This window comes from Quercus suber, unplaced genomic scaffold (genome assembly GCF_002906115.3).
Source record: "Quercus suber isolate HL8 unplaced genomic scaffold, Cork oak 2.0 scaffold_71, whole genome shotgun sequence".
Classification (NCBI taxonomy): domain Eukaryota; kingdom Viridiplantae; phylum Streptophyta; class Magnoliopsida; order Fagales; family Fagaceae; genus Quercus; species Quercus suber.
The window spans coordinates 598,846-620,231 of NW_027069536.1; the positions used below are offsets into that span (position 1 = coordinate 598,846).

Sequence of the window (21,386 nt, forward strand, 5' to 3'; positions counted from 1 at the left end):
CATCTTCATCTTCTCTACCTCTCTTACACGGTCTTGTGTTGTATTTTTGAATCTTTGAGGCAGTATTTGAAGTTTGCACAATATGTTTTGGTGTTTTTCACTTCAATCATTGGAATGACAAAGAAATTCCGATAAAAAGAAATCTAAGGGTGAAAAAATAAATCACTGTGTCAACCATAAAGCTAGAGAATATATGCTACCTTTAAGAACTTATTTCTAATTTTAATAAGATAAACAGAAAGGAAAAAGCTACCACAGAACTGAACCTCTTACCGAACCCCCACAGGGAATGCTCAAAATACCTACCCACTTGATTGGACCATAAGACTCAAACTCCCTTTTGATTCTGCTTTCAGTTGTCTCATTACTAAGTCTAGCCACGAACAAAGGGAATTCACAAGTTTCAGATACAAACTACAATTATATTGGAAAGCATGGATATAATTTAATAAATAAATGAACGAAGCAATCAAACACTCAGTCACTAGTGGTGCAACAAGAAAAGCGTGGTCTCCTGAAATAACAACTTCACAGGTGGTAGCAAATGAACGAAGAAATCAAACACTCCCAGACATAAAATAATAATAAAAATTTCACTTGTTTCTTGAACTCGCCCTTAATTTCCATTGTTGAGGGTGAAAGTACATAGAAGATAGAACACAAGACCGTGTGAGAGAGGGAGAGAAGATGAAGATGATGATGGAGAGCAAGAGTTAATGCTGTTTTTTATTTTTCTATTTTTAATAATAAGAATTAATGACTTAGTTACTAATTTCTAGGGAACAATAATGACATGATTATGATTTTTTTTTCACCCTTAGATCTAATACAAATCAATGGTTCAAAAAAGGTGTAACTCTTATAAAGTTACATCAGGTATAACTTGAACCCATCTCTTAAAAAATTAATCTTATTTAATATTTTGAAATTTTAACCGTTGGATTGCATGGTCTTTATGTTCTAATACACATACCAAATTTTATGCCAATTAGATATTATTTACTATATGATCTATAAACTTATATTTTATGCGTAATTTTAAACTACAAAACTTGCAATTTAAACAATTTATTGATAACAGAGCTACTGTTTTTTAATTTTTTAAGAATTTTGCAAACATAGAGGATTTAAAAAGAAATAAAATTCAATGGTAAATTTGTCAAAATTCACTTATAATAAAAAGATATTAAATAAGATTATAGTCTAAGGTAACAACTAATTTTGTAGCCAAATTTTGTCCAAACAAGAAAGAGTAATGCTAGAAATACAAACTTTTTTTCAAAAATTTTTTACAAACTGCCGATGTGATAAGTAGTTATTAGTAAATGAAAAAAATGATGTTAATGGTGGGCTTATATGAAAACCAATAAGAAGTTGGTCACATTAACAGTTTATAAAAATGTTATAATTAAAATAGTTTATAACTGTAGCGTTACTCAACAAGAAATTATACATAGTAAACACTAAGTTATAGTCTAAGGTTACAATTAATAATGTAATTAAACTTTGTCTAATCAAGAAAAAGTAATACTACAAATATACACTTTTTTACAAGAAATTTTACAAATTGTTAATATGGTGAGTAATTATTAATAAATAAAAAAGTGATGTTAATAATGGGTCAAAATGAAAACTAATAATAAATTGGTCATATCACCTATTTGTAAAAATATCGTAAAATAGTTTGTAACTGTAACATTACTCAACAAGAAATTATACTTAGTAAATGCTAAGTTATACATACCCCTCAAAAATTTTGAGAATGTAAAATATATTATTTATTTATTATTATTATTTGTAAACAAAAATGGGGTTAACTTTGTTACGCTAACTCCGGGAGAGAACAAAAGAATATTGGCAACTAGACTTGAACTTATATGGGTTAGACAAAACGCCCAGTCCTACTAACTGAACCATCTTTAGTTGGCGTAAAATATACTATTCGTTTAGTTAGTTTTCTCTCAAAAACCATCCCCAGTTATACCATTCGTTTAGTTAGTTCTCTCTCAAAATTGTTTAGTTGTCCCTTAAAATTCATTTGGGCTCAAATTTCAAATTGATTTAGAAAAAAACCCAAAAAAAAAAAAAATCTGGCCCATATCAATCCAAACACAAATCACAAAACAACTTTTTAGTAACTTCCTAAATCAGCCATTTAGATAATAAAAAAAAAAAAAAAAAAACCTTTGTATCACGGACTCCTCTTCCATGTAAGCAGAAGTATTCCTAATAAAGAGAAAATCCTTACACGGTGGTCACCATTTTGAGTTCCAGCCCACCTCCGTTTACATCAGTAATAGCAGTTTGGTCTGTCTCTCTCACTCTCTCTCTCTCTCTCTCTTTGCTAAGCTATCTCTCTCTCGCTCTCATCGATCAACTCTCTGGTTTTGTTTGTATATAAAACCGTGTGTGCATATGTGAAAGTGTGAAATTCCACAAAAAGACTTTGATAACTGTTTGGTTTGTGCTTTACAGCTTGCTTGCACTTAAATGTTTTGATGATATTAATTTTTCTATTATTTTATTTTTTGTGTAAAGTGTTTTGTTAACCAAGTTGTGTTACATGTATATATGTTTTGTAACCATTTATGTTTTACTTTTACAGCTGAATCTCTTCATGTTCTATTACTTTATTTTATATTAGGTTTTGATAATTGTAATATGTGTAACTATTATGTTGAGGTTTTGAGAGATAATCAATTTACTTGTTTAATTTCGTTTGATTGCATACACTTCACTGTTAACACTTTCTTTTGTAAAAACTAAAAATTGCTATATAAGTAATTTATAAATTTTAATAGTTTATATTTCAAAATATGAGTAATTAAAGTGGAAAATTTTCACACTTAATGAATATTAATAAATAAAAAGTACTCTTAATCCTTTATCAAAAATGTTAAAACTTTTTGAACCCCTAAAAATGCTCAAAGATTTAAACCTTAAAACTTGGTTAGAGATTAGGACATGAATATATATATATATATATATATGTACACACACAAGAATTTTGTTATAGTTAGTTTGGCCCCCCTAGAAAAATTTATTGGCTCCTCCACTGATACAAGCACAACAATTATTATGACACATACAATGAAGACTATCTCCCGACCAAAGACTAATGAATCTTTTTGTTAATTTTTATTTAATTATCACCTCAAATTCGTTTTGTTATTCAATTCAATTTTATTCCAGACTAATCATCTCAACATATATTGACAGGTTTTTAAATTTTTTTTTTTTAAATTTGATCCAAATGAACAATATTCTAATTTGCATAACTCATCCTAATGCAGTACAATAAAAATAAAAAAAGAGTGGAATACACTTGAGCATGATCAAACCAACAATTGTCCCAAGGTAATCTCGCCAAACATCTCTGACAGAGGTGATCTTTGGATAGATAGCTCTCGGGAAATTTGCTGCATGGTGGGACGAGATTGAGGATTAGTTTCCAGGCATGCAAATGCAAGCTTTGCAACAGACACTACTATCCTTGCGACTTGATTTCTAGGGGTTCAAGTCGTTGATCCAACACATCCTTCAATAGTATACCATGGGCAGTTGAAGTTGTTGCTGATGATGACGATGATGATGAGAGAAGTGAGATGAGATCTCCTGGATGCTTTCCCATGATCACTTCCAACGTCACCACTCCAAAGCTATAAACATCGCATTTCTCATTCACCTCCATCGTATATGCAAGTTCTGCAAAACCAAAGAAATCAGCTCATCCATTTCGAGTATGGTTAGAAGGTAACCTCTAGTTGCTATATATGTTTATTGTAGGATTGCATTCCTTTAACTTCTTCATTTATAATGACGGTGGATAAGTTGAAAATAAAAAATTTATCTCAGCAACAGTTTTCCTCATCTTTTGGACTAAAATGGTGGTACCTATATTCCTGCACCATGCAAATCTAGGGAACAAAGCACCTACATTTAAACCCAACCATGGTCTTCTTTTTGCCAAAACAATTGTGATGCTGCTTTACATTTTTATTTTTTTTAAAAGGATCTGAGATTATTTCAATACGGGCTTTATCTCTGAACTTTTTATAAAGTTCATTGATCTTTTATCTAAATCATGTACATGTCTAATTTCAATCATGTACATGGCTTTATCTTTGAACTTTTTATAAATTCATAGGTTCTTTTACATTAATGAGATGATAAGCTCACTATACCTCCAAAAACAATGATTAGCAGTAAAACAAATGAAATGCGCATAGGCTGCTAGGAGATCAGCCATGCCAACAGAAAAAACTACCTGGAGCAGCATATCCAAACGTGCCAGCAAATAAAGACCAATTGGATGAGTCTGGTTTCAAAACTTTAGCTGTGCCAAAATCTGAGATGTGAGCATTGTGTTCTAAGTCCAACAAGATGTTCTTGCATGATATGTCTCGATGAACTATTAGAGGTGAGCAATCGTGGTGCATATAGGATAAACCTTCAGCCACACCTTTAACAATGTTTATCCTCTTAATCCATCCAAATTCTGTTGCCTCCTCCTTGTTGCTAAGTTTCTTTTCCAAGCTTCCCCCTTCCAAGAACTCATAAACCAAAAATGAGTGTCGCGAATGTGAACAAAACCCATAAAGCCTTACAATGTTGCAATGTCGAATTTCTGTCAATGCACGAATCTCATTCTCAAAACTATCTAGATTGGTGATTCCTTCATCCTCTAATGGGTGAAGTTTCTTCACTGCAATTACCTGACCTGTTGGCAGCTCAGCTTTATAAACACTTCCATACCCTCCTACTCCAATACAATATTTGGGATCAAATTCTTCTGTTGCATCAATGATGTTTTCATACACCATTTTCCCATCATAGCTCCAAATTGTGAACATATTATTATTTCGTGCTTCTGTTGGACTGTTCTGATTGTTCCTCACCCTTTGGCAGTTGAGAAGAACATAAAGAAACCCAACTACACTAAAAATAAGAAACAGGGCACCAAAAGAAGGGACTAAAATCAAAATCATAATTTTTCTACTCTCTTTGCCATTAGGACTGCTGCTGACTGTTGTAGGGCAAGCATTCAAACCTGTTGTGTTTCCACACAGGTCTTTATTATTAATGAATCCATCAATTGGAGCCTCAAGGAATGGTTTACTGTTGGGGAGGGGGCCTTCCAACTGATTGTAGGATATATCAATATATGTCAAACTTAACATATCAGCAAAAGTCGATGGGATGGAACCAGAGAGCTCATTATGGGAAAGACTCAATATTTCCAAGTTTTCCAACTTTCCAAGCTGTGGTGGTATCTCTCCCATAAGTAAATTCTGACTGATATCAAGATTTTGAAGAGAGTAAATGTTGCCAATTTCAAAGGGAATACTCTCCCTAAATCTATTTTTGCTCAAATTTAAGTACTGTAACTTGGAGCATGCCTCTAACTGCCTAGGAATTGATCCAGTTAGATTGTTTGCCGCCAGATTAAGAATTCTTAAATTGGACAAATTTCCAATTTCTGGTGGTACACTACCTAGAAGTTCATTATCAGCTAGTGTAAGGTTGAACAATGATGTTAGCCTCCCCAACTCCCTTGGAATCTCTCCAGCTATATGATTAGAGGAGAGGTCAAGTAGATGTAGATGAATCATTCCCCCAAGCTGAGGAGGTATTACACCTGAAATTCTATTGTTGGAGATTTTCAGACTTTGTAAATTTTGGCACTGACCCCACTTCTGAGAAAGTTCTCCATAAAAATTGTTATAACTCATGTCAATGTAGTTCAAATTGGGATTTACCCCAAACTGTTCTGATATATTTCCTGTTAGCTGGTTTCTTTCAGGCCTGAATCTATACAAGCTGGAGCAGTTTCTCAAGCTTATAGAGATGGGGCCTGTCAAATAATTTTCATGTGCTGTGAATGTTTCAAGTGATCCACCGATGCATATATGTTGTGGAAGAGAACCAGACAACATGTTGTTACTCAACACCAAGTGCTTCAAATATGTAAGATTATTCATTTCTACAGGAATGGAGCCGGTCAGTTTGTTCATGAACAATCCTAGATGGGTAAGAAATTTGAGGTTTCCAACTTCTTGTGGGATAGGTCCAGATAATTGATTTTCTAGAAGGTGCAACTTGGTGAGCAAGGTCAAGTTTCCAATACTGGAAGGAATTGATCCATAAAAGTTGTTGTGAACAAGGGATAGAGTAGTTAAATTTGCCAAGTTTCCTATAGATGTAGGGATTGAACCTGTTAGATTGTTTATTGACAAATCAAGCTCGCTTAGAGATTTTAGCATTCCTATTTCTTGGGGTATTGGTCCAGAAAGTCCATTGTTATTAAGTAAAAGAGTGGATAAATTTCCCAAACTTCCAATTGAAGCAGGTATTGATCCCGTTAGATTGTTCTTAAACAAAGCTAGCTCATTGAGGGAGCTCAATATTCCTATTTCATAGGGAATGGTTTCATTAATGTTATTTTCAAATAAGTAAACCATTCGTAGAGTTCTCATTAGGCCTATTTCAGATGTTATTCTTCCATATAGTTGATTGGAGGACAAATCAAGGTAGATGAGCTTAGAAAGGTTACCTAAGAACGAAGGAATGGTACCATATAGTGAGTTGTTGCTGAGATTAAGACCTAAGAGATTGGGGAAGAATGAGAAGCTGAAAGCATGGAGAGTACCTTTTAAACCAGAACCTGTGAGGTTTATATGTATTACACTTCTAAACTCATTGCAAGAAATTCCACTCCAATTGCAAGGGTTGTTTCCAACCCATGAAGAAAAGAGAGACTGGTTTTGGTTGTCAAGGTTTGCTTGCCACTTTAGAAGCGCCTCTACTTCTTGTCCTTGTGTTGTTGCTGTTGGAGATGAAGATACAAAGAAAGCAGAAATAGCAACATGGGAAGAATAAAATAATGCAAAGATGAGGATGATGATATATTTGAACATGACTAGTAAAGCAGCTATATAAGTGGATGGCTGTTTGTGTACACAAGATGCTGTGAGTTTAAGTTGTGAAAAATTATTTGTTGCCATCAACTTCAAAGGTAGAGGGATGAATTAGAGAAGGGAATGAATGGCTCGAAGTATGTAGACTCATTTGTCATGGGTTCCATTTCTTAGAGATTAGCTCAAAGATTCCTTTTACATTATCTTTTTGTTTTCTTCTTTTTTGCTTTATGTTTTTCCTTTTCTTTGTCCCTATTAAATGAGCTTGGGAAAGATGATTAGCTCCATGTTCTATCAGGTGAACGTGATATTGAAAACGAATAAACCATTGATTTAAATCAACTCACGGAAACTCTTTTGTGTTATATTTTCTTTGTTTCAGCCAATCAAGAAGAGTTACATCACTAGAGCTAGATCAATGCACCGAGTTTCCCATTCAAAAGTCAAACCTGATGGCCTATGATATCCTAGATTCAGCAGTACCTCCCCAGATGCATCAAGTAGGACAAGGATTTCCTGCACACAAGTGTGAAGGAGTTGCTGCAAACAGGATTAGGTGGCAACAATCAACAGGGACATTTGTCCTGTAGGACAAGGATTTCCTGCACACTGGTGTGAAGGAGTTGCTGCAAACAGGATTAGGTGGCAACAATCAACAGGGACACTTGTCCTAGTATCATGTGAAACGCACATGGTTAGATTCTAGTTAACTTTCTCCGTTAAAATTATAGCGGCACTCTCTCTCTCTCTCTCTCTCTCTCTCAAAATCCAAATTCATTTTCTTCTTCACCCATCACAGTAGGTGGCAATAATTCATAGTGACACTTGTCCTAATATCATGTGAAATGCACATGGTTAGTTTTAGTTTGTACCGTCCGTTAACCAACGTTTTCTCTCTCTCTCAAACGTCAAACATGCAAAAAGTTATCCCTCTCTCCTCTGAAACCATGAGTCTCATTCAGCAAAAAAGAAACCATCACTCTCACTCCTCTCTCTTCGAAATCATCACTCTCTATTCATCTTTCTTCCCCTCTCTTCCTCCTTCATTCCTCTCATCAGAAACCACAGCCACCTCAACTCATAATAAAAAACTCTTGCTGCCAATCCCACCTAAAACCAAAGATCCAACGTGCAACAAGGAATCCTCCCAAAATTTAGATTTGATCTGTGCACAGTGAGGATTTTGGCTCCGGTAAATGCAAATATTTTGGAAATCGGGGTTTAGATCTGGTGCTAAATCATTGGGGATTTTTTTTTTTTTTTCTAGGATTTTGGATTCTTGCTGTTTGGATGCCAAGAAAATATTCAAGACTGAAATTTATGTACCAATTTGTGCACAGTGAGGATTTTGGCTCCGGTATGTGCAATTTTTTTGGAAATCGGGGTTCATATATATATATATATATGGGTAAATTATGGGGATTTTTTTTTTTGGGGATTTTGGATTCTTGCTGTTTGGATGCTAAGAAAATATTCAAGACTGAATTTAATGTACTTTTTGATGAATGAAACTAATTTAAAGCTTGAAGGCAAATTTATCATGCTTGAGATGGCAAAGAGAGAGAAGGAATGGACGAAGGAGGTGAAGAAAAGAGAGAGAAGGTATCCGATGGCTTGATGGGTGAAGAAGAAAGTGAATTTGGATTTTGAGAGAGAGAGAGAGAGAGAGAGAGAGTGCCGCTATAATTTTAACGGAGAAAGTTAACTAGAATCTAACCATGTGCGTTTCACATGATACTAGGACAAGTGTCCCTGTTGATTGTTGCCACCTAATCCTGTTTGCAGCAACTCCTCCACACCAGTGTGCAGGAAATCCTTGTCCATGTATGAATTGGAACAACCATGGGCTTGACTTTCTATCAAAAAGGACCCTAGAATTTTCCAAGGTTTCAAACATCTTAGTCCCCACGTTTTCCACTTTTCCAAGGTTAGGTGGGTTTTCAATTATCATTTTGCGAATCAAACTAAGTTCTTTTCAAGACTAGAACATAATATGGATCATCTTGCAAGCAGTATTTCCCCAGTGCACGCATATCTTGAACAGGCCAAGTGAACATAATATCATGAATCCACACTCAACAATGTGCCGTAAAGTGAAACAGACGGATGATTTTTATATCTTTCTTGCAATCACATTCAAGCATTGTCATAAAATCATATTAAGGCGAATGCCAGAAAATGGATAATAATATTAAAATATGTAGCTATGCAAGCTTTGTCTTCTACATTTATTCACAAATCACAACAAAATCAATTCCTTATTATAAGATTCATATTTTAGGTACATCATTCCCAAAGTTCCTGATAACAAATGACAGAAAGTTTGGTTCAAGCATTTCTTCAAACAATATGAGGAGAATTGAGAAAATCAAAAATCAAAATTTCAAGACCCATTATTGAAATGACAGAAAACAAAATAATCAAAATTTCAGTGGGACGTGCATACATGTTGGTTCAATCTATTCTAGTCAAGTTTCTATGTGACATTAACAAATCGATGAATTATAAAAACTTGAGTCATAAAGAAAATAAGACAAAATTAACAAGATAAAATGTTGAAATTTCCCATTACAAAATAATTGCAGGTTCTGTGGACAACATATGGAACCCATTATAATGAATTAATGATGATTTTTTTCAAGATCCTCTCAGTTTCAATCCAAGTAGATTTCTATAGCCCATACCACCATATGTTTTTCTTCCCTTCAGAGGAGGCCCAAGAGCCGTAACTTGCCAAATTGAATATACTCCGTTTATATTAACAAGCGTGGTCATTGGAAGATCAAGGGGTGTATGGTACATACAAAACATGTGTGGAAATACACGTGGGTAAAAAAATATGTGAAAATATGTGTAATGTTGTTTAAAAACTGAAAATATGTGTTTAAGTGGTGTACCAAATGGGCCCAAAACTTTTATAAAATTTAGGTTGGGCTGCTTCTAATCAATTCAACAAGTAGCAATGCCAAGTCTAAATCTGAAAAGTATGCTATTGAATATTACGTTTTCCGTCCATTAATGATGAAATTAAAAAATTACATAAGCATAAAGAAAAAATGTTCACACCAATATGGCAAACTTACGTAGACAAGATTGATCAATACTTATTGACGATGCGAAAAATCGTCAGTTGAACTCTTTGTCAATACAGATGGAAGAAGGCATTAGATTCGTCAAGAGATGAACTTGTAATATGATATGGAAAAAAAAAAAAAAAAAACACCAATGTGGTGTGTGTCAAAAGACCTCCGATAATTAAGTTAGAATGGAATTCAATTGAAGTATATCACAAAAGAATTCAACTATGGAATAGTTTTTGGGATAAGAATTCTGGCCCGTTTGTTATTGTTGTTTAAACAACAGTTTTCAGTGTTTAAACAATATTACACGTATTTTTACACACTTTTTTACTCATACGTATTTCCAAAAAATACAAATAATGTTACTAAAAATATTTTACCAAACGAACTCGAATTATCTACCTCTCTCCCTTTAGTTTGTGTGGGTTTTATAGTTCTTGTCTTCATTGTTTGAATAAATATTTTCATTTATGGGTTATGGAGCTGTTGGTATTAATAGCTGACTTTTATTATCTACCAACGACTACTCATCTGTTAATGCCCATATGTTACTTCTTAGCTGTCTTGGGTGTTAAATGTCTTGTATGGCTTTGTTTGTCATTGATGTCCGTACGTCATGCCTTGTATTGAATAACATTTAATTCAACCGTTGAGAGATGGGCGATCTTAACACTCATCAATAATGAATGCGGAGGCGTTATAGACTTTAATGATCTTTTGCCCATTGGTCTGTTGGTTACGCTTTTGCCTATCTTGTGCGTTAACCATTACTCATGTCATTTATGGGGAACTCATTTAATGTATGTTGTAGTCGTTCATCACATGGACGATGCTGGCTTGATGGACAATGTTGTTTTTCTCTTCTTTTGCTATATGATGGTCAAAGGTGACTTTCTCCTCTTCAGTTGCCCCTCTATTCCTGCCATCATATTTACGGACGCAGTTGGAATATGAAAGGTAACGTCGTTTTGACTTCTGTACTCGTCGCATTTATTATGATGGATGTTTTCAGTCTCGTCATGACACATATTAGTTTGTGATTATTTGGACGTGTTGGAGCCGTTTCTTGGGTTTCTCGCACATTTCTTTTTATTCATCTTATATGGAGGAAGATAGTTTGTATGAACGATGATAGTTTGTATAGTGTATCAATAATACTTTTTTAATGATTCATTTTGTATGAATGACGATAGTTTGTATCGTGTATCAACGATACTTTTTTAATGATTCATCGTGTATTGATGATGATAGTTTGTATCGTGTATTGACAATATTTTTTTAACGATTCATTGTGTATGGACAATGATAGTTTGTATCTTGTATCAACGATACTTTTTTTAATGATTTATCATGTATTAATGATGACAATTTGTGTCATGTATTAATGATTTATCGTGTATTGACAATGATAATCTGTGTCGTATATTAACAATGATAATTTGTATCGTGTATAAATGATTCGTCTTGTATTATCGATAACAATTTGTATCATATATTAACGATGATAATTTGTATCATGTATTAACAATGACAAATTGTATTGTATATTAACGAAGATGTATCATGTATCAATGATATAATTTGTCACATGTATTAATGATGTATCGCGTATTAACGAAAATGTATCATATATCAATTATATAATTTGTATCATGTATTAATGATACAAATTAATAAGATAGAAAGAAAATCTCATGCACATATGAAAGCAAAAATTACAAAATAAAAAATAAAGAAAGTTGTTTTAGAAGAGAATTGGGTTTTGTTTTTTGAGGAGAAAGAGAGCCATTTTTTTTATAAAATATTTGCTGATATGGAAAAATATGGGAGTTCCAAATCCTACCTGACAAGCGCTAAAAAAAAAAAAAAAAAAATCAAAAAATCAAAAATAGTTAAGAGATTTCGACTTTATCGTGTATATATATAGATTATGGTGATAGGGCTTCAAATTTTTTTTAATCCAGGTAGTTGTTAACAGCCATGGGCTTGACTCAAGTCAATAAAGCATGGGCCCTATAGTGACTATTTTGTTTGGTGCCCTGCACGCGTCAAATAGGCTTGGGCTTTTATGGAATATTTACTGTACATAATTTTCATCTGGTGATAATGTCATATTCATCACATAACATAAACCGATCCTAACCCAGAATTTTACCACCTAAATACCCCAACCTGGATAGCTTCAAAATCTGTGATATAATGCCTAGAGGCTATATGTGGATGAACGTCGACTTGATTTCTATCCATATAAATAATTGAGTAGCTTTAGTTAACTTAATTGGTAGAATTTTTTTTATTGTCGAATAAGGAACTTGACCTTTAATCCCTGTCTACATGAAAAATCAATTGGTGTCCTGGCATGATAATAATGGACAATCATTATGGAGTGGACGACATAAATTTGAAACACTATAATACCTGTAAAAACAAATAATAATAATAAGTCAGTTGCGAAACTATCCACACTTTTTGAGTAAAAACTATGTTGGGGATTCATACTTAATTATGCAATTTAATTTGGCGCACACTACACACCAGTTAATTACTTCTGTTTATATAAACAATCATGGTTATTGGCAGTATCAAATCTTTAGTACAAACGTACGGCTGATCAAGCCTTCATAAAATTTTGGTTGTGCTACTTCTAATAACCAATTCAAGAAACAGCAATGACATGTCTATAATCTGAAAAGTATACATTAGATTATAGAGTAAATTAAATTAAATTACTCCATTAATAGTAAAATAAAATAAAAATCACCGAAGCACAAAGAAAAAGAATCACACACGAACATGCTAAATTTTTGTGATAAAAACCTTCTAATATAGGAGAAAAAAACTTCAAGTCAAACTTGATCAATCTCTACAATAAATAACAGATTAGATCACTCAATTTTATTCCCATAAATTGAATTTTTAATAAATTATAAAAATACAAGAAGAACTCTCTAGGAATTAATACAAGTTCATTGCAACAAAAAATGGAATCCTGTGAAATCAATAACGCAGTAGCAGATTTGCTCTGAACTCTATGCGGTAGTAAGCCTCCAATTTATCATTATTTTGTACGTTTGGACGGGAAATTTTTGTCTCTCTCTTACTACACACTAGTGCGAAGATTGCAATGCTCTGTCTTGCCGCACTGGACTATCTTGCGGTTTGCACTGCTCTCATATAACACCACACACACACTGCAACTTTATATATAAAGAATGAAGTTGCCGCCCCACTGCTATTCGATTTTTAATTGTATAGGATTGCCTTTGGTGAGGGCTGATACAGCCCTCGAATATGCAAGCTTATTAGACAGCCAGGAGTTTCTGTGGTTGGATCTTTAATTAGATGCCGTGCACCTCAAAAATCTCCCTCCAACCCGTCGAGGATGAAGATTTTCAATTCAACTCATAAGTTAGAATTCTCATTAACAAGAGAAATTGTAGGAGTTATAACAAGTTATAATTTCAAGTGAACAATATTTCCCTATGCTATAACAAACTGAAATCTTAACACTATAAGTCAGAATTCTATAATGCTTACAAAAAATACTATAAATCATACACTCAAGGATTACACTTATTTGAGTTCAATAATTTATGGGAAAAAAAAAAATCAATAATTTAAGGTCTAGAGACAAACTTAGTAAAGATTATAAGGAATTAAAATAGTATTTTACCTTTTTATTTTTTCCGTCATCATATATCAGTGTTGGCAAAACTAGGAAGCACATCCCCAACCAAATAAATCTCGTTGCTATTGGAACAATTAGATCCTTGGATAAAGAAAAAAGAAGAAGAGGTGAATGCTATCAAATTACATAAGTATTATTAAAGTTATAACTTGAATTTATACCAAAATCAAGCCACATCAACAAAAACCTTTACAATTGTCCCATAGGTTCTTCAGGGTCACTTTCTGATGTAATACGAAATTGGATTCCAACTGGTTTATTGATCAAATTTAGTTCGATAAAGCAAACTGAGGGACAAACTATGAACAAGATCATAAAAAATAAAAGCTTCACATAATCACTACATCAACCATTGTTAAACAATAAACCCAAGGTAAGCATGTCAAACAGCTCTGACGATATAGGTGCTCTTCCAATAGATAACTCTCGGGAAACCTCCTGCATGGCTGGCCTAGATTTTGGATTGGCTGCCAAGCATGCCAATGCAAGCTTCACAATAGAGACCACTTTCAATAAGACTTCATTTTCCGGAGGTTCGAGGCGTAGGTCCAAAATGTCCTTCAATAGAATATTGTGGGCAGTTGAACTTGTTGCTGATGATGACGACGATGATGAGAGAAACGAGATGAGGTCTCCTGGATGCTTTCCCATGATTATTTCTAATGTTAACACTCCAAAGCTATAAACATCACATTTTTCATTGACTTCCATTGTGTATGCGAGCTCTGCAAATAGAAGAATTTAACTTATCAACACTTTTATAATTGGTATGATGCAATGGGAACCTTGAGCAATTCGTTTTCATTACCCTTGAAACCTTTTTTTTTTTCTTTTATTACAGCTATCCACCCTAAACTATAGCACCACTTGTCATGTGTACCCTAAATTTCATAATCTTTCAATCAATACTTTCATTTGAGAATAATTTCTGATATCCACCCACCGAGATTAGAGTCCAAGTTAGTGATGTACATTGCAAATCAGGGGCGGCGGCAGGTGAAGCTTAGGGGGTTCAAATGAACCTCTTGTATTGCAAAAAAAAAAGTATGTATAATAATTTTAAAAATAATTTTGTTTTGATCCTTTAAAATAAAATTTTGAACTCCTTGGCCCAATTTTGTTTAAACTTCAATTGAAATAAGCTTGAATATGATCCTCTTAACAATATTTTAGTTTGTTAAAATAGGAAATGTTACACTAAAAAGCAATTAAACAATTAGACAAGGGTGATTCTAAAAAAAAGACAAGGGGCTTGGGACAGGAGAATGATTGAATGAAGATAAATGTAAATGTTAACACAACAAAATTTAATTTTCTCAAAACATTAATTATAAAGACCAATAGTTGTCAAAGTTGAGTTGAATTGCTAAATAAAATAATTGTAATGAGTAAAGACATAAACTAATAGATAAAAGCATTTTAAGCAATAATAATTAAATTTCACTTATTACAAAAATGATTAATATGTTTATTGTATTTAGAAATAATAGATAATTTCGAAAATTTAATCTTAGCAATAATAATTAATATGTTTATTGTATTAAGAAATAATATATCAAATGAACTTATAATTTATCTTTTGTTCTCTTTTCACAACTATGGACAAATTTGTAACAAGAAAACCACATAAATTGCAAAATTTGTCTTTTACTCAAGATTCATCTTCTTAGTTCTTGCTGACCCCCCATGAAAAAAATCATAGAGCAGCCTTTGTTGCAAATTCTTTTATGGTTCAGAAATTTTTTTTTATATATAAAAAAAAAATTTAGAAAATGAGTTGGATTTTACATTTTAACATTAAATTATAGAGTTTTGTTTTGTTTTTTTTTTTTGAGACACAACATTAAATTACAGAGTTGATGGTAAATTTTTGAAGTTTAGGATGAATAATGCATATATACATATAATTTATAGGGGATGGATATAATTAATCCTCATTTTTTTTTTTACTTATTTTCCTTTTTGGGCTAACACGCCCTTTTAAGTTCATATCTAAACACAATTATTTTCAGTGCACAGGCTTAGACAAGGGGCCATGGTCCCTGGCTTTCAAATTCCTCCCTTTCCCCTCCATTTTATTAATAAGAAAATTTTAATACTACGTAAATTTTACTTAATTAATAACCATTTCATGTTTGTTTCAAATGTAAAAATACTCATTTCAGGTAGTAATATCTCAATTTTTTTATTTTAAATTTCACTTTTTGTTATATATAACTTATAAATTTTAGGAGCATTTAAAGCATATATATTCAAAAATATATAAATAAAGCTCTTCAATAAAAACTCTTTTCTTTATGAAAACAAACTCTTTGCTAAAACACACTATTATTCCCTAAACTTTAGCCTATTTTAGTCCGTAAGTGATAATTTTTAATTCTTTATAAATGATAATTTTTGTCTCTAACAAACTTATAAGTTGTCATTTTTAGTCTTTAAATTTAAAATGATTGTTTTTAGTTTTTAATGGATATCGTTGAGATGACCTGCCATGTTTTAGTGTTTTAGTGTGGTTATGTCATCTAAGTGACTAAAAAAGATTACTTATACCTTAGGGACTAAAAGTCACTCACATTTTGTATTTAGAGATTTAGGGATGCACATGCATGGTTTTTTTTTTTTTTTTTTTTAAGAAGAATTGATGCTATGATCTTTATAAGTTTGTAACATGTTCTACGCTGTTATCAATAAACAAAAATATATATATATATTTTTTTTTTTTTTTTTTTTTTTTTTCATTTCATTAGAAGAATTGATGCTATGATCTTTATAAGTTTGTAACATGTTGTACGCTATTATCAATAAAATTTTTTATTTATTTATTTAGTATTGCTATTCTTATGTATATCTTAGCTTATATTACACTGAAGAAATTAAGGCAAAAAAAAGAAAGACATTTATTATTTAATTTATCAGAAATTATTTGATTTGTACACATTTTATGTTTTCAAAAATGTTATGAAGAAATACTTTTTTTTTTGGTCATGGCTATTTTATTTTGAAGTCAATTTTATGTTTATTTTTTTCTACTAATGATCATGTAATTTTCTGTTTCTATTTGCCATGGAAACTTAGTAGAAAAGAAAGAAGAATGGAATTACCTAAGGGCATGTTTGATAGACTGTAATAGACACTGTAATGTAATAGTTATTCCTATAGCTTAGTAATTCTTTAGTTTAGTAATGTTCTTACTACAAGGAATAATCATTCCTTATGAATAGTTATTCTTCAAAATGAGGAATAACAATTCCTCTCTAATATGTTGTAATAACTATTCCTCAGTAGGTATAATAATTTCTAAAATTATTAATGCATTTCCAAATAAACAAATTTTTCATATATATGTGTGTGTGTGTGTGTGTGTAAAAATTATAAAAATAAAAAATCATAAAAAATAGCTCATCTCTCACTTAAATTTAAGAAATACTATTTTTAAGAAAATATAATTGTATGAGTAAGATATTTTCCAAAATAAATCATAAGTTTTATTTTAATATTACAACTTACAACCAAACTTATGAATAGATTTAATTATTCCATTACAAAACATTTTATTCCTAGTAATGAAGATTACAATTCTTGTTGTAATCCTCATTCAGTGTACCAAACGTGCCCTAAATATATTTTTTACTCTTCTCAATTCTCAATTTTTTATTCAATCCTGATTTGTGCTTTTTGAGTTCTATGAGCAAATTGTTCACTATTTGATTGCCAAGAAAGGTTGGAAAAAGAATATATGATAACTTTTACCTCTTCTCATAAGCCAAAATGGGGGTTTGTTCTGTATAATTTATGTTTCAATTTCTATTACTCTATTTTCAATTTATTTATTTGTTTTAAATGCACAATTTTTGAGAAAAAAAGTATAAACCTTAAATTAGAACGAGTAAAAAATTATAACACTAAATAAAAACAAAAAACTCATAGAATGACAAGTCCATTACAGACCATGTCAACACCATAAGAGTAAACTAATTCCACTAAAGTGTACATAAGTAAGATCACATTACCATCTCTCACACACACACACACACAAAAGAAGAAGAAGAAGAAGAAGAAGAGCACAAGAGATTGGTTTCTCACTCCAGCCATCATTTTTCAAGTGCTAATGACACAGCACCAAGATTCTGCCCTGCAAACTAGCCATGGGTTATTTTCTCCATGCATTACTCACAACCACTTGGTAAATCATCCTTTAAAATTTTTGTTCATGCCTTTTTGGAGGATCAAGGCTTATAATGCCCACACTATCAAAGTCTAGTAAGCACCACAATTCACAAAGTCATGGGCTTTTGGGATTTGACACATTCAGTAATCATGAATAGATATGCCTTATTTAAAAGATATGATTGTTTAATAAAACCTAACTAATAAAAATATTAATTAATTCACTCATATTTTACTGAAGCAACATTATCCACTAAGTGGGTATAATAGAGTGTATGAATGTACATCATCTTATAGTGTGATCACTCATCACAACTGATAGTTCCTTGAAAGTCAGTACGTTGAAAGTCTCGGGCGTTAATGATCTTAAAGCTAAGTCCTGAAAAAGCAAATACAAAATCAGAGGAGACCAGTGGAGGCCAGTCAAGAATCTTTCGATGGTAAAGTCAGTGGGTTTGTAATTCCAAGTAAAAAGGAAGCATTTCTAGGATTTTTTATTTTTTGTGGAAAAAATGTCTGAATCTCTTACCTTATCATTGGTGAATGATTATATAGCACTCATCTTGGGACAGTTATTTGCTTGGTAACTGCTCCTATTGTTGAGGAATTTCAGAAGACTCGGAGGTAACTTCCATAACTACTATGGAAATTACATTATTTGGGTGTTTTCCATAACTGTCTCTAGTGATTGGCTATAGTGACGAATTATACCCCTTCGTGTTCCGGGCAAAATGAAAAGCTCGTCCAAAACTTGTATAGGGAACTTAGAATGTAGGTAGCTCGTCCAGGCACGTTGGACGAATCACCTATGCCTGGACGAGCACACTATGTACTACATTCGCTTCTCTTGTTGTCTCCCTTGGACGACCTCTATGGATGATTTTGGAGTTACATGGCAGCTTTTGGTTGGTTGTGTCGTTTCAAATGCTAAAGTCCGCTACCTATAAATAGCGAAATTCCTCCATTACCCTCCACATTTCTGAAATTTTCCTTCCTGACATTTCTCTTTTAGAGCTTCGTCTAAAGGTTTCTGTGCGTCCATAGTCCTCTCCCGTCTAGAGCCAGGTATTCCCTTTCCTTCTCGTCTTTAAGTTTTCCTCAAAAATGTCTAAAGAGGTTATTTCCTTGTCTAGCAATAGTATAGATAAAGCTATAGACGAGTATTAGGACACCAGTAGTTACAGTGGTTCTAGTAGTAGCTCTAGTGGTAGTAGTGGGGGGAATACCACGGATGAGGGGTATGCTTCTGGCGTCCTTGGAGTCCCTATAGATGTTTTACAAGAACAACTTAGGAAAAGGGCAACCTCTGGATCTCAAGCTGGCACCTCAACGAGTGCCCCTCCGTCCAGTCCTTTGGACGAGGAGGAAACCGTTTATAGTTGTGCAGTAGGTGTCAACTCAAAAACCGACAAACAAAGACTTAACAATCTTAAGAGATGGTATCAAATTCCAGACAAGCTTAACCTCAGGTTAGCCGTCCGTGGAGAATGGTGTTGTAACCCCCGTTTTGGCATAGGCGTCTATGAAGCTTATTTTTAGGTTTTATTAAGATTGCCTTTAAATGCTTTTCCTCAGGAGTTACTCACTAGATTAGGTTTAGCAGTATGTCAATTTAACCCTAATGCATGGAGATTAGTTATCTCTATGCAAATTTTGTGGAGGGAAGTATTCAGAGGGGACCGTCCTCTTACTGTGGACGAGTTCCTCTTCTGCTATAAGCCTTCAAAAATTAGCCAATCCCTAGGCTTTTATCAATTCACAGCTAGGAGTACAAACTGTAGGCTAATAAGGTTCTTAACCTCGTCTGACAGAAACTGGAAGACGGAGTCCTTCTTTGTCTCCGGTTTTTGGGCTAGGAACCTCATGGACGTTGGTAGGGACACTTTTGCCCCCTATGCTGGGGACTTAGGGAACCTTCCTCCTGAAGGTATGCCCCTCCCCTTTTTCTCTTTCTTTCACCACTATTATTATCATTTACTTATTTATATACGTCTAACCTTTATTTATTCACCATTTTATAGGTGCTAGACGTCCTTCTTTGAGCAAGTTCCACCGAGATCATGTCCACAGAGCTCGTCTACACGTTGATAGGGATTTTCATTCCTTGGTTACCCTTAGACGCCTTGCCAAGTGGAGACTTGGTCTTGAACCGTTCGACGAGGCAATTTCACACGAGGTTACAGTTTGTAGATGTAAGTTTTTACTTGACATAAATATTGTATAAGTTATGCTTTTTTATGCTTTTTGCTTTTTTTTTTTTTTTTTTAAACTTTCATGGATGGCAACTATGAAAAAAACAAGGGGAAGGAAGCTGTGGGAGAGGGGAACCATCCTGAGACCCAGTCTCAATTTCGTCCTTCTGCTGGGGACAAGAGGAAAACCTTGTCGAAGAACCTTGACTTGGGAAATCTTCCCAGTCGTCGAGGGAAGAAAGCTAAGTATGGGATGTCCAAGGCGGGAATCATCCATCCTGATCCTCCGACACCTCAGCTGTCCCTCCAAATTTTTTATGTGGACTCAACTACCCCAATTAAGGTTACTCCATCCAAAACTACCGCGCCTGCCTCATCCCAGCCTCCTCAAAAGATTCCCATGAATCTTATTGAAAATGAAGACTTAGCCTGGGAACGCTTTGAAAAGGCTGTATCTAATGACGACATAACAATATGTTATGATATGTCCTTGAAGGATTTTGAACACTCTGGTGTTCATGATCTTTTTAAGGTGTATAATTTCTTTTTTTGTTTTGTTTTTGTTACTCTATACTTTCCTCGCCTAACCATCATTTCTACAATTTGCCTTTTTGTAAGGAATTTCAAAATTTATCGTAGCGTCCAGTCAAGCCACTGAATTGGACAAGACGAGGATTTTGTTGGAGAAGAGGATTCAAAAGGTGAAGGAAGAGATCAAAAAATGGGCTGAGGTGGCAGCGAAGGCCAAGGAGGAGGCAAAGGAGTTGCAAAACCGTATTGAGGAATTGAAGACTGATGTCATAGAGAAGGATACTCGTCTTGATCACCTCCAAAAAAGGAATGACGAGTTGAGTACCCTTCTCGAAAAATCAAAGGGAGACGCAGTTGCAGAGTTCAAGTCGTCCAAGCAATTTACTGACATGCTGGACCGCAACTATGCAGCTGGGTTCGAAGATTTTAGGATGGACACCATTGAGAAATTCCCTGAGGTTAACTTCAATCCTATCAAACTTAACCTTAGTGGTGCTGCTACAAGCTCCCTCCTCCAGGCGAGTTCAGAAGACATCAATGTGGAGGACGATGCCAGTACTCAGCCACCTTAGAACAATCCAAATGCTGATGCTCCTACCTGAAGACAGACCTTAACATTTTGCTTGTATTTCTTTTCCCTTTACTTGGCCGTTGTTTTGGATCTTTTTATGTAATTCGAGTACATTTACCTCATCCAAAGTTTTAGGACGAGTTTTTTTGAACAATTAAGCTTTACTATGTAAGGGTTTTTGGGCGTTGGTCGTCCACCCTTTAGTGAATGAATGCTTATTTTCACCATTTCCATTTGCTA

The 21,386-nt window shown here is 33.6% G+C and overlaps 2 protein-coding genes and 1 long non-coding RNA gene across 3 annotated transcripts in view; 1 reads left to right on the forward strand and 2 right to left on the reverse strand.

Moving 5' to 3' along the window:
* Positions 1 to 1,854: 1,854 nt before the first annotated feature.
* On the forward strand, positions 1,855 to 3,870 carry LOC111997174 (uncharacterized). Its single transcript, XR_010628883.1, has 2 exons — positions 1,855 to 2,307; positions 3,294 to 3,870. It is a non-coding gene; the product is annotated as an uncharacterized LOC111997174 (long non-coding RNA).
* LOC111997173 (MDIS1-interacting receptor like kinase 2) lies at positions 3,219 to 7,004 on the reverse strand. Its single transcript, XM_024029238.2, is given in 3 exon segments — positions 3,219 to 3,514; positions 3,517 to 3,705; positions 4,268 to 7,004. Coding segments are annotated over 3 exon segments (3,105 nt in total). The 3' UTR covers positions 3,219 to 3,335.
* A 6,793-nt stretch (positions 7,005 to 13,797) lies between these two features.
* The window catches only part of LOC111997175 (MDIS1-interacting receptor like kinase 2-like), a 90,931-nt gene continuing 83,342 nt past the window's right edge, over positions 13,798 to 21,386 (reverse strand). The window contains exon 2 of the mRNA XM_065773220.1: positions 13,798 to 14,410. Coding sequence (XP_065629292.1) covers positions 14,031 to 14,410 — 380 coding nt within the window. The 3' untranslated portion in view covers positions 13,798 to 14,030. The remainder of the gene's footprint in view (positions 14,411 to 21,386) is intronic.